The 18,044-nt window shown below is 46.1% G+C and overlaps 1 protein-coding gene across 7 annotated transcripts in view; it reads left to right on the top strand.

Moving 5' to 3' along the window:
• The first annotated feature begins 2,580 nt into the window (after positions 1-2,580).
• Positions 2,581-18,044, top strand: part of LOC144690498 (uncharacterized) — a 53,776-nt gene continuing 38,312 nt past the window's right edge. For 3 of the 7 annotated variants that reach the window (XM_078558041.1, XM_078558039.1, XM_078558040.1), the window contains exons 1-2: positions 2,582-3,009; positions 15,957-16,031. In XM_078558041.1, coding sequence (XP_078414167.1) covers positions 2,823-3,009; positions 15,957-16,031 — 262 coding nt within the window. In that variant the 5' untranslated portion in view covers positions 2,582-2,822. Of the gene's footprint in view, positions 3,010-10,182; positions 10,289-15,956; positions 16,032-18,044 lie in introns of all 7 variants that reach the window. The other 4 variants (XM_078558042.1, XM_078558043.1, XM_078558046.1 and 1 more) reach the window with 3 other exon arrangements.

The following is an 18,044-nucleotide window of genomic DNA, read 5'->3' as shown; positions in this document are numbered from 1 at the left end:
GTTGGACTAATCCAGGAGGTGTATGGACCTCATCCAATTTCAGGCAAATACCATCAGCATAAGGTGCTCCCAGGTACAGCTGATTCAGATGCAGACATAAGATCCCTCCACTGTACCCCAACAATGTGCCTCAGCAAACACACCCCCCACCCCCGCCACCCAATGCACCACAATGGCATTTTTCACTTTCCCATATTAGCTGTGCTGATGCCTTTCTGATTGGCAATTAGTGGCAATTTAGGAACAGTCGCATCTGAAGTATTAACCTATCTTTTTCACAAGATCAATACTGACAAGAGAGGCCATTCAGCCCATCTGAGATGGTCCCTCCAGAAATATCCTACAGTTTCCCTACGCAATCCCCAGCCAATCACACATATGGTTTTCATTGATTCTAGAGCTTTGGCTCTGCTACCCTATCCAGAAACACATTCTGTATGTAGATTACCCTTTGTGTAAAGAATTTCCTGCCATCAATTTGCTTTGCACAAGTTTAACCGTGTGCCCCGCCCCCCCCCCCTGCTTCTACTGTGAAAGAGAAATCAAATCTGATATCAAATATGGTTTGCAATTTAATCCTTTCATTTTATTCGACCAGGTCATTGATGCATGCAATATCTCTAAGCAGTAGACATGCAGAGAAATAAACAATATTGCCCTGCTTTTCCTATGGGTAGAGATGTAATCTAATTCAATTCTTTCGATACTGATTCTCTGTACAATTTGTGAGGTTTTTATTAGTCTCTAGTCATACACTGTCCTAGATCTAGATGATTCATTAAGTCCTGATAACATTTATTATGATCAGGACCCTCCCACCCCCAAAAATTAGGGAATTCCTACAAAACCTCCAGCTGGCCAATCCGTAACTAATCATCCTAACCTCATTTTAATTTCCTTATCTCAAGACTATCTCGATTCACAATGTGGCTACAAAAAGTTGACAGACATGAATCACACATCCTGCAATTTCACAGAAAATTAACAGCTATCATTCTAGCAATAGTACAAGTCTATAAATGACCTATAAGGTTTTTAAAATTCTTTTACAGGATGTGGGCGTTGCTGGCTAGGCTAGCATTTATTGCCCATCCCTAATTGCCCTTCAGAACGTGGTGGTGAGCTGCCTTCTTGAACCGCTGCAGTCCCTGTAGTGTAGGCACACCCACAGTGCTGTTAGGAAGGGAGCTCCAGGATTTTGACCCAGTGACAGTGAAGGAACAATGATATATTTCCAAGTCAGGATGGTGAGTGGCTTGGAGGGGAACTTCCAGGTTGTGGTGTTCCCATGTGTCTGCTGCCCTTGTCCTTCTAGATGGTAGTGGTCGTGGGTTTGGAAGGTGCTGCCTAAAAATAAAACAAAAACTTTAATCATATGAGATGAAACCAAATCCTAATTCTACTTCTATTTGTGTATAACAACAGTCACTATTTAGTGTGCAGCACTTGAGATTGACCTTTTCCACACTGTTTGCTGTTTTATACTGTATACTGCTTCCTACAACATCCCACCAACTCCCCCACCCCCCCACCCAACCTTGCCATAAGTGTAAGCTGTGACTCAGTTAGTCGCACTTTTGTCTTTGAGCCACAAAGGTGTACGTTCAAGTCTCCCTCCAGGACTTGAGCACAAAAATCAAGGCTGACACCCCAGTGAAGTCTTGTGGGAGCAATGCACCTGTTGGAAGTGCTGCCTTTTCGATAAGCTGTTAAACTATGTGCCAAGTTCCTAACTGAGGCCTCCGTCTTCCCGCATGGATGGATTCCGTGGCACTATTTGAAGGAGAGCATGGGAGTTATTCCTGGTGTTTGGCCAAAATTTATCCGTCAGTCAACGTCACAAAAACAGATTATCTGGCCGTTATCACATTGCTTTTCTTTAGGAGCTTGCTGTGTGCAAATTGGCTGCTGCGTTTCCTATGTTACGACAGTGACTACACTTCAAAAGTGCTTCATTGGTTGTAAGACACGTGGAGACACCCAGCGTTTGTGATTAGGTGCTATATAAATGCAAGTTTTTTCTTTTTGAAGACAACTCTCGGACTAATGTTTTGAAGGATGAAAAACCAACATTCATCTGGATTACTCAGCCCTCTGACCATGAGGGTCAATCCAGTGACCACTTGCTGACCCACCAGCTGTGCATGTCCAGTCTTTCCTGCGTCTGTGACTGCAATCCATTGGTGTATTCTGACACAAACTATCTCATGCCATCGAGTGGTTTGGGGAGCAGGTGAAACCCAAAAAGCCCCTTGCGCTGACTCAAAGGTCAAGACGAGTCAGGAGTACATGTGCGGTCTTCCAGTGTTGGAGGGCGCTGACTAGACTGGAGTCCAGAGTTTCAATGTGAGCGGGATATTGTTGGAGGTTGAGAATGGAATGAACAGCGAATGGTGATTTTAAACACCCCGTGTGAACCCCGGTTACCCGCACTAAACATTAACACAAACAAACCCTCGGAATTAAACGAAAGGGTGAATAGGCCCGATTTATCTTTACAAATCCTGCCTCCAACCCTTGAGCTGATTGGCTGCGGGGTGCGCGCGACATCAGTGGCGACAGAGCCCATTGGCCAGTTTCACTGTCAATTTCGCTACTTCCTAAATGTATCAAGTTAATGTATACCGGAGCTGAATCGCGGGTGTTTGGCTACATTGAGTTTGTGGTCCACGTTTGTTTATCCTTATTTCAAGGTGCAGCCAGCTGAAGGGCAAGTGTCAGGAAAGCGAGGGGCACAGGGAACTCCCGTCTACTGAAATCCACCAGACCAATGGTAGCTGCATAGAGTGATCGGTGGGGGGGGGTGTGTGAATTCTTCCACTATGGGGAATGGGATGTGTTCCAGGAGACAGAAGGGGCTACTCCAGACGGGATTCGGTGTCCTAGTTGTACTTTGTTTTGGGTTCGGCTTTTACACCTACACCCACCTGCAGGAGAATTTGAGAGGCGCCGAGATGCTGGCCCAGAAATACAAGCAACAGCAAGAATCGGTCTCAGCTCAGTTACAAGGTGGGTCTCGATAAAACTGCTTTCAGACGAGTTGTAAAGCACTCCCGGCCACAGCAGAATAAACCGAGTGATAGAGGGCGGGGTTAAGAGGCATCCGGTGATTGTAACATGTTGGACAATTGTAACTGTTTTAATCCACACAAAGCGAAGAGACTTTATTCACTTCTGAAGTGAAAAGTTCGTGTTTTACACAATAGCTTATTACTGCCCCTATTTTAGAGGAGGGGAAACGTTGCCTATTTTGTATGTTTACATTCCTGGGATAGTTGTCCCCTACTGCGTGGAGTTTTGAGTTCTAGTTAAAAAAAAACATTTCGCATCAACTCTCACCCTCCAGTTTGACCCCTCCCCCATCCCCCTCATTACATCTCTCTGGGAGATCCATTGACCGGGAAACAATATAGAATATTCATTAGTGTTTGAGGGGACAAGGAACTCATCTTATCAGGTCAGATCATTCCCCCTGGAGATTTAGATTCACTTTTTTTTGGGGGGGGTGGGGGGGTTGTCGTGAAATTACACGGAGTTGGGGTAGGGGGGCTTCAGAAAACATGTTTGATCGACCTGTTGAATTTGAGCCCCCCCGTTCCCGGCTAGTGTCACCAGAGGAGCTGGAGATGTGCTCAGCTATATTCGGCCCTTGGGGAGGGCCTGTATCATTACAGCATTCAAAGATCAGCGGCCAGGACAGTGACCACCACCACCCCCCCACCCCCCCGGAGTATGTTTAACATCTTATGGAATTGCTCCGAATTTTGAGAGTGCTAACCTGGCCAGCTCAGCAACCTTGTTGCTTTGAAGCTCCGATGAAAGGACAGGATTAGTTTTGGGGTGAGGCAAGTTGTTTGCCAATGCAATGGTTCTGATCTGTAGCGTCTCGCTTTGATGGTGGCAATGCGAGCCCTTTGGCGGACCGGCTGACTTTGATTCGTGTCTGTCTTGGGTCCCGTCGATTTGTGGAAAACCTAAACCGCTGCTCAGGTCCTCATCAGTTCTGTTGACAACTCCAGCTTTCGTGGTACTGGAAGTGACACTTAAGAGTTTCAGCGCGCTGTCAAAACTAGATTTAAAGGGATTCCAGGTTTCGAATTTTTACATCTGTAAACATTTAAAAAAAAAGTCGAATTGCTGGGAGCTCTGGGCAGCTGGGCACATATAAAGCCAGGCATAGGTATAGCCTTCTGCAGGGAAGTCGACTCTAAAAGTTCAAACTCCAGTGTAACCAGGCGCGGTAGCACTGTGGAGATGTGAGCCAGTTTGGCCCCGCATTGTTGGTAAATTCTACTCTTGGTTTCCACCAGAATAAAGAGATTGAGGGAAAATGTTAGCTTTGATCAAATTTTCCAAGATTTGTGTCTTCATCTCTGCCCGGAACTGGCTGGAAACGTTTATCGTTTGTGTCATAACATCCAGTAAGCTTCAGTTAATGAGCCAACTTCCTTCAGACTCCAAATGTGTCACCATGTGTAGAACAAAGCAGCGAGAAGTTTAAACAAAAAAAGACTTCTGATTTTCCACTTCAACATACAGAGTATCGATGCAGCGCAAATGCCCCCGTTATAAATCACTAGTGTGATTCCATTTCACAGCATTCCTGTCAAGGATATATATATTTTTTTTAAAGTACAAAAGTAAATTACTGCAGATGCTGGAAATCTGAAATAGAGGCAGAACATGGTGGCAATACACAGCGGGTCTGACAGCATCTGTGGAGAGAGAAACCGAGTTAATGTTTCAGGCTGATGACCTTTGGCCAGAACTGCAAAACGTTGGAGATGTGAGGGATTTTTAAGCAAGTACAGGGGCAGGGCAGGGGGTGAGAAGAACAAAAGAGGAGGTCTATCATAGGATGGAAAGTTGTTATTTGCAACTGGTACCATTGTGGAAGATGCTCCCTTAGGATACCTGGTGATCTAAGATGTCCATTATTCCATTTGCGCAGCAGGAGGCTGGGGGTGTAGAACCAGGCAGGCACTTGGGAGCCTTCCGATGTCACACAAAACAATAGACTTCATTTATAAGTTTGTTACTCTGACAGCTTTTCTTGAATTTCTTGTAGGAAGGGACTGGCCATTGTTTGTCATTGTAGCTTCCTGAGCACATACATCATGTCACAGACTTTAAAGGGGGGGGTGTTGAATTTCTCTTAGTCACACAGTTGTGTGGATTTTACAGCCAGCAGCAAAGACCAGCTGCTATAGTAAAGACAGAGCAGTTTACCTTCTAAACGTTAAGGGAATGTCTTCTATATTAAATTGGAGTTACAGTTATTTCATGTATCTTTATGTAAGTAAATCAGTTTTTGGTTTGCAACCTGTGTCTGGGTCTAATGCTTATTCAGTCTCTTTTCTATAAAGAGAGGATACTTCATGAGGCAGCGCATGATATATTCTGGTAGCTGCTGTGTGGATTAAAGGTCCTCAGTTATGATCCTTGGATCTTTGTATTATTTAAGGTGCTTGCTGGATTAAAAGGGACTTGAGGGCCACATACGAGAGAGACTGGTGAGACGGAACCCAATAGCTAGAGTAAAAATGCAAACTCTTACACCATTGGAGATAAACAGCAGATCTGTCAGCACCTGCAAGGGTAAAAGACAAGTTTAACAGGCCCACAATGCAAGAGACAGCAAGTGTGGAGGAGTGAGGCAAAACAAAATGGCTGTAAAGGATAAAAGCTAAATACTGCAGATGCTGGAAATCTGAAATAGAAGAACAGAAAATGTTGGAAGAACTCAGCAGGTCTGGCAGCAACTGTGGAGAGAGAAACAAAGTTAATATGTCGAGTCTATATGACTTCTTCAGAGCTCTGAAGAGTCATACGGACTCGAAACATTAACTTTGTTTCCCTCTCTGCAGATGCTACCAGATCTGCTGAGTTTTTCCAGCACTTTCAGTTTGTATTGTGGCTGTAAAGGAGCTGGGTGGACAAGGGGTTTTACATCCTCTTCTGGCAAAAGGCAGGAATGTTGTACATATTATTTTTGTCTGAGAGTAAAAATCAATTTTCTATCAACTAAAGCTAGTGAGCATGTCTGACCTTTCATCCTGGATTTGGTCTTTTGCCATGGGGTCCTGTGAAATGCTGGAGTTCTGGCCACTGTTCAGTATATGCGGGATTGGAGAGTGGCCTTTTTTCCCGAGGCTGATTGAGGGGAGGGATAAGTGATAAATGTCCTAACGTGGCGATTATATATTGGGCTGTAGTTTGCAGGATGTTTCGGTCCATGTGGTGAGAATATTGAAGTGCCTCGTATTGAGTGGGTGACATTGGGGTGCATCCTGGATGGAGGGGATGCTTGCTGAGGAGTTCTATGATTGTGTGCTATTAGTGCTGTCTTATATTCCTCCCTGTCTGCTTTATTCCTTGAGGGAGAAAAAGAAACTTGTTGGAAGCCTTGTTTTGGTGGAGTCTTACTTTAGAGGGAGGATAGGGGAGTACTCTGATACTGGCCTCTTTGTGCTCTTGTGTTGGGAAGTCATACTCCTGTATGGCTAATGGCACAAGAAATAAAAGAGGACTTTTATATAGCATCTTTCACAATCTCAGAATGTCTTATTGCTTTTTGCAGCTACTGCTGCACATTTGAAGTGTAATTACTATTATAATGCAGGAAACACAAGGCAGTTTGTGCACAGCAACGCCTCACAAACAGCACTGAGGTAACGATCAGTAATAATGATGTTGGTCGAGGGATAAATACTGACCAGGACACCAGGAAGAATTCCTCTGTTTTTTTTTTGAAATAGTAATCTTTTACTGCACTCAAGCAGGAAGGCGGGACCTCAGATTAAAGGCTCATTTGAAAGATGGCGCCTCCCACACTGTGGCACTCTCTTTGTACCGAACTGGAGTATCAGCATAAATCTGGTGCTCCAGCCTCTGGATAGTGTATTGAACCCATGACCTTCTGACTCAAAAGGCAAGTGTGCTACCCACTGAGCCACAGCTGAAAACAAATCTGCACCCAATGTTTCAACTTGAACTACATAGATGGACAGTTCTGAACAATTTCTCTCCCATCTATTGCTCAAACCTGGCATCTGATTAATGGTTTTAGGCCCAGCTCACCCCTGGCACTCATCCCTCCACTGAAAGCACAGCCTTCATTTCATGTTTTTCAGGGGAAGCTATGAGTTAATTAGTTTCCTAAATTTTAAAAAGTTCCATCTGATTGAGGGATAAGATCAACTCCGATGAGATGAAGCATCAAGAGAAATCATTTCTCTTTATAATTCTGCTGAAGGATCGTTCCTCCCCTCAAGAATGAGGTGTTTCCTGTTTAAAACTTGGATGAGCCACCTCTTCTGCTCTGGGATTCCCAGGAATACATTCTGAAGCACAAGGAAGCTAATAAGATGAGGTCAAGGTAACGAAGGCCGTAAGACTAATTGGCAATTACTGTAATGAGCACGGGGTTTTTTTTTACAGTATCAGTGATCCATTTTTAAATTAGAGCTTTCAATTTTCCATTGGTGATAATTTGACAAATGTTTAACACATTCCTGTGATAATCTTTGGTCTAACATTTAAACAGAGGTGTTAAAATTAATAGTTTCTAAGTAGCAAACATTGGACTGAAATTGTGAACGGTTATTTTAAGCTCTAAAAGGTGTGGGATGTCAACATATCATATCAATATCCTTGGGGTTCTCACAGACCAGAAACTGAACTGGACTAGCCATATAAATACTGTGGCTACAAGAGCAGGTCAGAGGCTAGGAATAATGCGACGAGTAACTCACCTCCTGACTTCCCAAAGCCTGTCCACCATCTACAAGGCACAGGTCAGTAGTGTGATGGAATACTCCCGACTTGCCTGGATGAGTGCAGCTCCCACATCACTCAAGAAGCTTGACACCGCCCAGGACAAAGCAGCCCGCTTGACTGGCACCACATTCACTCCCTCCACCGCCCTTGCACAGTGACAGCAGTGTGTACCACCTACAAGATGCACTGCAGAAACTCACTAAAGCTCCTTAGCACCTTCCAAACCCGCGACCGCCACCATCTAGAAAGACAAGGGCAGTAGGACACATGGGAACACCACCACTTGGAAGTTCCCCTCCAGGCCACTCACCATCCTGACTTGGAAATATATCACTGTTCCTTCACTGTCACTGGATCAAAATCCTGGAACCCCCCCACCCCCCCCTAACTGCACAGTGGATATACCTACACCACATGGACTGCAGCGGTTCAAGAAGGCAGCTCACCACCACCTTCTCAAGGGCAATTCAGCATGGGCAATAAGTGCTGGCATAGCCAGCCACGCCCACATCCTGTGAATGAGTAAACAAAATGTTAACTATACTATTATGTACATGATTCATCATTGTAGGCTAGATCAGCTCAGTGGGGTCTATTCTCTCAGTGGATTGGTTATATTCTCTTGTATGAACTGGCTGTTTGCAGTAACGCTGCTGGAGACTAATTTCCCCCACTTAACAAAACAAGTAAAACCAAACAAATATTTCGGGTGAGTATGTCTGATTTACAAAGCTGACAGTAGTCTTTATAGCGCTCACTGATTATTGTATTGGTCAATTGTGGCTAGTTTAAATGGCCCCTCACCATAATTATTATTTATGTCCAGGGTATTTTTTTAAATTTCCTCATTAGTTTTCCAAATTGATGTTTAGTTTTTGATTTATTCATAAAGCCTGGAAAAACCTCCTCAGCAGCTGATTGTCTTGCCAGGAATAGGAAGGAATGAACTCAGTTTGAAGTGGGTTCTAGGCTCCAAACTGACAGATGAATTGGAAAAGTGCTCTGTTTTACACAATGATCCAGATGCTCTGCAGCAATTTCCAAACATGCTCGTCAGCTTTTGGTGCTGCTGTTTGAGAAGTCTGGGGCAGCACAATAGTGTTCCTACAGACACCTCTGGGAAACAAAGTGTTTTGTTCCAGAAAGCCAATTGGGAAAGTTATTGAACCACCGCCAGTCTTTACTCAGTCTAACATTTATTTACAGAGTGAAACATTATGAACGTATACCTCCTAACTCAAGTACCCCACTGTTTCAGTGAGTGTCTCTTATATCTGCTCAAGTGAAACCCTAGTGAATGCTGTCCACCTGCATATAATTAAACACAATTTATATACAATTAAGAAGCAAAGGAAAAGAATTAAACATTAAGATTGAATGTTCCCCATAGCAACTTTATATAAATTCTCAGGTCGTATTGCAGCTGATTTAAGGTAGTTTTGGACCAGGGTAAAGGGCATGAAACTGATGGTTTTGAGTTCATGACCAATATGGTCCAGGCCTCTAAATGCTGGAAAAATACTCAGCAAATGTACCAAGTTTATTTAAGTTAAACTGCTCATAAGTGGAGAATGGAAATCTGGAAAATCAGCTGGAAGACGGAAGTTTATTACCGCACACAGTAGTTGATATCCTGAATAAACCTGCCCACGGATTCTGTGTCAATCTCCTTAAGTCTACTATCCTCCTGTGCGGGGGAGACTGCTCTGTGCCAGTGCCACACAGGGCATATAGAAGGAGAAAGAGAGGGATGGAAGCACCTTACAACACACTTGCTGAGTCAGAAAATTCCAGTACTGATTCTGAAATGTTGGTGAGGTCTTCCCACTCTGCCATCGTGTATAAATTTGGTTTAGATGCACCACACTAGAATGATAATGGTATCGTTAAATATAATCTGTCAGGTACTACCCTGGTCTGGACTCTTGGCCAGTACCAGGTGTAGACAGGGTGGGGAAGGAGATGGGCTCAAGATTCCAATCCTGAAATCCGCTTAACTCCTATTTAAAAAAAAATCTATGAAAATGTTAATTGTAATTTTAATTATAATCTCCATCTAAAGCGGCACAAGTTCTGGGGGTTGGAGGAGAGGCTGGATTCTGGTATTTTTTTTCGAAACAAACACCCAATCCGTTATCTGCTTTTAATTTTATACATATTCAGAACCTTCTCAAACACAGATCTGCTGCAAACCCACAGCTGTATTAAACAATCTGTGGTATCAATGGGTCTAGCTCAGCTTCAGGTTGTACACTAGCTTAACCTTGCAGTCTGATGGAATGATTTTCGTCTGAGCCTCTCTGGCATCTTATTTTTTAAAGCATTATCATGGTCAATAAACTGCTGAAATTTTTCTCTGCCAAGTTCCAAATATCACCTTTCTCCCTTCTCACTGCCTCGTAGGATTTTATGGAGCACTGCCCCAGTCTCCCCTTCCTCCCACAGTCTGCTGGCTTTTAAAACTAAAAGCTTGCCATCATTCACCCACTGCGAATTCAAGAAGTGACAGGTAGACTTTGGGTCAGATGTCTTAGTTAAAGTTAACCTGTCTCTCCGCTGTCGGATGTTGATGGGCCTGCTGCGTATTTCCGGTGTTTTTTGTTTTTATTTGATTTCCAGCATTCGTGATATTTTTATATCCACTTATTGACTGACCTGCTCTCCGTCTATTTTAAAAGCTGATGCTGTTTGGCCTTGACCCTTCGCCTGCATTTCTCCGACAGAAGCCCCTTTCATTTGAACACATGGCTGGGTCAAACCTGACCTGCACTGGTGTCACATGTGTGCTGGGTATGAGCCTGGGTATTCCCTGAAGTAAATGTAATCTTTAATGCAGTCGGAGAAAGTGAGCTCTCATGTGTCATGCTCATTTCAGAAGGAGGCCCTGCTTGTCTCTGCTTTTTTCTTTGTCCTTGCTCTGTAAGTTCTGTTAGTCTCTCTCCTGTGCACACACTTTCTCACTTTCCCCCTCCTAGCTCTGAGCCTGAAATGTTTTGCTGCGACATGAATGTCAAGTAGAAGCTACTTTTCCTTTAAAGAGAAACTTGCTTATCCATTCTATTTTTGTCCCTCTGCCTTCTCTCTTTGACAACCCCACCAGCCATGTCTTTGGACAAAAAAACACCCCCCAAAATTTGCCCAAACTCTGCTGTTGACTGTAAATAGATTTTCGTTCTTTTCAAATTAAGGAAAGATTCATGCTGATTTTGTGAAATGTTTATTTTAACTAAATGACCTATAAAATGATTGACATCCTGTACTGATGCTGATACGTAGATCAAATGAGGCTTGTAGGAAGAGATATTCCCAGAACATAAGCTGGGACTGGGTGAAACTGCTCTGTTCCTGTTTTCCCCCATACTCTTGGGGTTTCGCTGTGGCCAGTGAAATGCCCAGTCATCCAATGTGTGTGTAGACAGGAACTGCTGTCATCCCACTGACAGAGGACCACCTTTCCACCTCCTGCTCTAAAGCACATCGAAAGGGAGACAAGATTGAGAAACTCAATCGGGTGAGCAGCTAAAGCTGGCTCTGCGTCCAATCCAGCAGGATGAATAGAATCAGACATTCAGCAGCAGTGACCTTCATCTTCTGTACCCAGAACATGGGTAAGAGATTTGATCTGATATGGAAGCAATGACTGAACAGTAGCTTGTGCACATCCATGAGAGTCTTGGAGCACAAACTGTAACCACAAGAACGTCTTGCCAACTGAAAGAATCATTTGGCTCAACCTCGTGGCTATGGAATAATGTTTGTAAATGAGTCCAGCTGGTGCTGGGCCTTTTTATCCCTTTTCTTTCTGGCTCTGTGCCGGTGTGAACCTGTCCTCAATGTGGCATCTCTTTAATCTGATGTTCTCATGGTGCCTGGGTCATGGGTATTGGGGTCTAGTTAGATTGCTGCTGGGCCTGGCATTGAATTGGGAGATCTGTGATTTGTGAAATTTTAGTTGAAAAGGGCTAATTTGGTGAGCAGGAATCCTGTAGGAAGAAAAGAGAATTCAGCCGAGACTTTTCGTCTTGCACAGATCAGGACAAATGCAAGAATGCCAAACTTTAAACAATCACAACAATTTATACCACAGGAGAAAAGGGTGCTGATTGGTTGGCAAGTCGACTCTGATTGGCCGAGGCATTGCCATGGAGAAAACAATGGGGATCTCCCAAGCTCCCGGGTAATTCAAAAAAGGTGCAAGGCCTGAACGTATCCCTTTTGTTTGCAGGGACCAGGGTCTCTGCCAATGAATGTGTGTTGCTTTGGCAACATGTCTCTCTTCAGCAATATTCAAATTCTTCACTACCACCCAACAGAACAAGACACGTAACAACCCTGATCCTAGTTTTGATTGATGGAAAGGGACTGTTGTATGTCAAGAATTGGGGTTGGAAAGGAGCATAATGCTCTAAAGGAAGGGCTTGCCTTCAATGAGGCAGGGACAGATAACTGCTGGCAAAGGCTGAGCATATTGTGTCAACCTCAAGCAGGGATTTACTGTCTGACTTACCAAGTGAACCTGTTCACCTCATTGGCCGGGTAATGGGTGGCTAAAGCTGAATGCCTTTGACCCACTCATTAACTAGTTGCTGTTAATGACAATATACAGCACTGACTGAGACATTTGAGCAGGTCACTCAGCCTTGGCAACTCACAAAAAGGGAAGAAATGTTGTGTTTTTGGTGTTTTTAGTGGAATGTGAGCCAAGACAGGTTAGTACACAGGATGGCTAAAGCGGCTGTGGCATGTCGGGGGGTTAAATAACATCTTATGTTTATCTAGCACCTTTAGCACACAGTAAAATCACTGTTTAGGTAGTTTCTGGTGATGTCCACATATTCAACAACTAAAACTTTCAGCATTAACACTCAGCAGCACAGCTAATAACAAAACTGCTGTATGAAAATAGCTCAAACTCTGAAACAGAGATGTCAGCCCTTAGAGACAGTGGGTCACATCCTCGTGATGTAACCAGAGTGCGCCATGTCTCAATGAGCTATGTGTGAACTGGAAGCCACACTGCTCCCTGCTAAGCTTGTACTGTCCGTACAGCCTACATTGCCCTCTCTAGTTCCTCTTTCTCCACTCATTTCACACTCCCTTCCTCTGCCACTTCTGACTCACTTTCCCTATATCAAAGATGCTTTCTCTCTTATATGAAAGCAAAATACTGCGGATGCTGGAAACCTGAAACAAAAACAAAAATAGCAGGAAAAACTCAGCAGGTCTGACAGCATCTGCGGAGAGGAATACAGTTAACGTTTCGAGTCCGTATGACTCTTCATCAGAACAGTTCTGATGAAGAGTCATACGGACTCGAAACATTAACTGTACTCCTCGCCGCAGATACTGTCAGACCTGCTGAGTTTTTCCTGCTATTTTTGTTTTTGTTTCATGCTTTCTCTCTTCCTCACATTCTCCCTCCCTCACCTTCTCACTCCACCTTGTTCATTCCATCTCCCCCTCTCTGCCACATTCTCTCCCTCTCTCTGCCACACCCTCTCTCTCTCTCTCTCTCTGTGTCTCTCTCTCTCTCCACCTCCTCTTTCTCTCCGTCTCTCTCCCCACCTCCCCTCTCTCTCTCCCCACCTCCCCTCTCTCTCTCTCTCTCTCCGCCTCCCCCCCCCTCTCTCTCCGCCTCCCCTCTCTCTCTCTTTCTCTCCGCCTTCCCCCCTCTCTCTCTCTCCGCCTCCTCCCTCTCTCCGCCTTCCCCCTCTCTCTCTCTCCGCCTTCCCCCCTCTCTCTCTCTCTCTCTCTCCGGCCTCACTCTCCACTCTCCCTCTCTCTGGCCTGACTCTCCACCCCCCCCACCGTCTCCAGCCTCACTCACTGCCCCCCCCTCTGGCCTCAATCTCCTCTCCCTCCCTCCCTCTGTCTCTCCGTTCTCCTGTTCCCCCTCTCTTTCTTCCCTCTCTCACTCTGCCTTCACCCTCTCGAACTCTTGCTCTCTGCCCTTTCCCTCTCCTCTCTCTGCCCTCTCCCTCCCTCCCACTCTCCGGCCCTTCCTTTCCCACCCTCTCTCCTCTCTCTCTCCCTTTCGCTCCCTTTCCCACTCTCCCCACCCGCGCCCTCTCTTTCCCCCCTCGCTCCCCTCGGGATACTTTAAAGCAGACTCTTGTGTGTATGATTCTGTCTGAGTGGTTAATTTAATTAAGCTAGAGACGATCCGTCTGCAATGTTTAAATTATCTAAGAAGTTAGGTGTAAACCAGACATTTGAAATGGAGATAAACTAGCAGAAATGGTGTGAATGAAATTTGCATTTTTAGATGAGTGGAGAAGTGTTTGATTTTCAAAGGGACATGGAAAGTATTTACAACTGGCAGGATAAATAAAGCAAAGTGAATACATTTATTTTTCCCAAAAGTGCTGGCCATAATGATAACATGAAAGATTTTTATATTCTGGGAAAAGCAACTTCTAAAGACAAGTTGAAACAGTGGGATTTACAGATCGAAAAGGGAGGAATATGTTTGAAGAAGGTTGGAAGGCTGCGTGAGGTGTGGCCGTGTGAGATCTTGAAAGGTGACGGTGTGAAACAGACTTGGAGAAAAAGCCTCTAGCCACCCTGAAGAAGTTTTGTTGTGCCAGTGACCAAAGCTGTGTTAAAAGCCTTTGGAAGTCCATTGACCGGTGGGTGCTTGTGGTAATATTGGTGGATGACTTTATAAATTTGGAACCTATTTGTGCAGTTGCCTTGAAAGGGATGTGTAGTTGAGAATCTGGTCAAGTAGAAATTTTGGGAACTGTTATAACTGTAATCTTGTGTGTGTTAGTTTTTCTTCTTTTGTAAATAAATGTTTTAATTTAAATGTCTTAATTTGATCTTTAAAATCTCTAAAGGTGGTAGTGGACTCATTACTTCTGACTTCCCTGCACAAGCCTTCTCATAATAAATACACATTGCAAAATTGTTGTGATAGCGTGGCCAAGTTTCCCTTGTGGATTTGGTCAGCCTGGCAAATACCACCTGCCATATCATAACACAATCTCTCTTTCTCTCTCTCTGTCTCTCTGTCTCACTCTCTCTCTCTGTCTCCCCCCCTCTCTCTCTCCCTGTCCCTCTCTGTCCCCCCCTCTCTCTCTCTCTGTCCCCCTCTTTCTATCCCTCCCTCCCTGTCCCCCCTCTCTCTCTCTCTGTCCCCCTCTCCCTCTACCCCCCCCGCCCCTGTCTCCCTCTACCACCCCGACCCTCTCTCCCTCTACCCCCCGTCCCTCCCTCCCTCTACCACCCGCCCCTCCCTCCCTCTACCACCCGCCCCTCCCTCCCTCTACCACCCGCCCCGTCCCTCCCTCTACCCCCCGCCCCTTCCTCCCTCTACCCCCCGCCCCTCTCTCCCTCTACCCCCCGACCCTCTCTCCCTCTACCCCCCGTCCCTCTCTCCCTCTACCCCCCGCCCCTCTCTCCCTCTACCCCCGCCCCTCTCTCCCTCTACCCCCCGCCCCCTCTCCCTCTGCCCCCCGCCCCTCCCTCCCTCTACCCCCGCCCCTCCCTCCCTCTACCCCCGCCCCTCCCTCCCTCTACCCCCGCCCCTCCCTCCCTCTACCCCCCACCCCTCCCTCCCTCTACCCCGCCCCTCCCTCCCTCTACCCCAGCCCCTCCCTCCCTCTACCCCCCCGCCCCTCCCTCCCTCTACCCCCCGCCCCTCCCTCCCTCTACCCCCCACCCCTCCCTCCCTCCAACCCCCCTCCCTCCCTCTACCCCCCACCCCTCCCTCCCTCTACCCCCCGCCCCTCCCTCCTTCCCTCTACCCCCCACCCCTCTACCCCCTGCCCCTCCCTCCCTCCCTCTAACCCCCCTTCCCTCTCTCCCTCTACCCCCCCTTCCCTCTCTCCCTCTACCCCCCTTCCCTCTCTCCCTCTACCCCCCTTCCCTCTCTCCCTCTACCCCCCTTCCCTCTCTCCCTCTACCCCCCCTTCCCTCTCTCCCTCTACCCCCCCTTCCCTCTCTCCCTCTACCCCCCCTTCCCTCTCTCCCTCTACCTATCCTCCTTTCCCTCGCTTAAAGCATCTCAGAAACCTGAGTTGAAACGAGAGATGATATGATGAGGTTCTCAGAGTGGCTCCTGATTGGCTGCAGTTGGAGGTGGTAACCATCCCGCTGCAGCGTGCGGGGTTCCCGGGGCAACAGCAACCTGAGGATTGTGTGGAATGACCCGAAACATCTGTTTGTTTCTCCAGTGGTGTATGAGCATCGATCCAGGCTGGAGCGCTCCTTACAGAAGGAACGAGGAGAGCACAAAAAGACAAAAGAAGGTTAGATTCTCCCTCTCAGGTTTATTGTTTGTTTGTTTGTTTCCAGACAATGTCCCTTCCCTGGGGTAGTCTTTCTTGCCCGGTGACAACCCCTCACCTCTGTGCAGTTCAGTCAGGTTAGCTCCTTATTAATTCTGCAACAAGTGGATGTTTAACATGTACCCTGCTGAACACCACAAACTCAAAGCCTCATCTTTTTAGGCTTTTAGAAGAACGTGGGAGGTCTGATTGCACCAGGGATAGTCCTCTTCCCCCCTCGTGATACTGAGTCATGGAGAAGATACCTGGTCCGTTCCTTGACCTCGCTGAGTTAACCCCTGCTGGACCAGTTCAAGTGGGTTCGATCTTCTTCAAGCTGGTGGTCTTGATCCCGGTTGTAACCCTGTGACTCCTGCTGGGAATTCTCGGGGGCAGGGCTGGAAGTGCCACGTGAGGGGGAATGTCCCGCTGACACTGGCACTCCTGATGTGGCGCTCACACACGAATGACGATCACTGAGGAGTGAGAGAGGAAACAGAATCACATCCAATGGTGATCCAATACCTGGGTGTAAAGACAGCCCAGCTTAAAGCAACATCTCTCGATCTATACCCCACGGTGAGGCCAGGCCTGGGGAGCCGTACCCCCTCCCACCAGGGGTCAGGGCACGGGGAGACGTACCCCTGTGTGAGACTACACCCAGTAAGCTGTGTCCCATTGGGAATTAGTTCTTTCGGTGTTGTGGGTGGTATCAGGAAGAATGCTGGCGATAAGTCCAGGCTCCCATTGTTTCTGCCGGCTGGTTGCAACTGGCTGAAAGGCATGTTGGATTTTTTTTTAATTGCAGTCAGATTTCGCAGCGCCTGTAGTTTTGAAAAGAATAGCTGTCAAATTATAGGATTGCAGTATGGAACCAGAGATATTTATTATGTCTGCATTTGGGTAGGGTATAATTGAGTGTAGGGGACGAAGGCAAGACTGATCCTGTGTCCATAGATGAGAAATAAACACTGAGCATTTTTGTGGGTGAATCAGAAATGCTGTTGGTGGAGTTCCATTGAATGATGCGACACTGCTGTGTGGCGCCACCCACTGGGCACATAAATTGCCACAGCAAAAGGTTGTCTGGAATTTAAATGGACCACATTCATTCACGCAGGTAAATGTCATCATATTTCATCCTATGTGACATTCTAGAGAGAGAGTCAAAAGACTTGAAGATTTTTTTTAAAAAGGGCCCTGGGCTTGAGATATTTTGAATTTGGTTCTACTTTGTTCTTTATTTCATGTTTCACTGGCAGAGCTGACTTGCAGAAGCTTCAGAAATTAGATCAGTTTGGAATCTGGCACAAATCTTCCGGGGAGAGTTTTAAAAAAAAAATAATCTTTTAAAATAATGTTTTTTTTTGCAGAATGGAATCCTACAATACTTCCTGAGCTTGAATTTCACCTGAGATGGTTTATCTCACCCGTGTCGTTCTCCTGTCGACACAATTTACTGTAACTTCCTCATTTCGTGTCTTCTGCAAATTTGGATCTAAAACTCTCCATCTCTTCATCCAAGTCATTGATAAATATAGTGGAAAGATGAGGCTCCTGTACAGACCCCTGGGGAACACCACTTGTCCCACCTTGTCGATCAGATCCATTCCTCTGTCTCCTGATCCTCCACCTGCATAATTCTCCTTTGAATAGCAGACTGTGCCCAATAGAACCTGGGCTCTTGGAAGTTCATTAATGTTTGTAGGGAATCCTCAGGACTCTGTCAGTATTTGTGGGCGAGTCCCTGACCATATGTCAGTTTTGGCCTAGTGGCAGCTCTCTTGCCTCTGACTCAGAAGGTCGTGGGTTCAAGACCCACTCCAGAGACTCCAGCACGTAAACACATGTTGATATTTCACTGAGGCAGTGTTGGAGGTGCTGTCCTCTGGATGATAGTATAAACTGAGGCTCCGTCTGCCCTCTCAGGCGCACACAAAAGATCCGGTGGCCCTATGTGAAGAAGAGTGATGGAGTTCTCGTGATGTTCTGACC

The sequence above is a fragment of the Cetorhinus maximus genome, chromosome 15 (assembly GCF_964194155.1).
Source record: "Cetorhinus maximus chromosome 15, sCetMax3.hap1.1, whole genome shotgun sequence".
NCBI lineage: Eukaryota > Metazoa > Chordata > Chondrichthyes > Lamniformes > Cetorhinidae > Cetorhinus > Cetorhinus maximus.
Note: the sequence above shows the minus strand (reverse complement) of the source record. Positions and strands in the feature narration are given on the sequence as shown.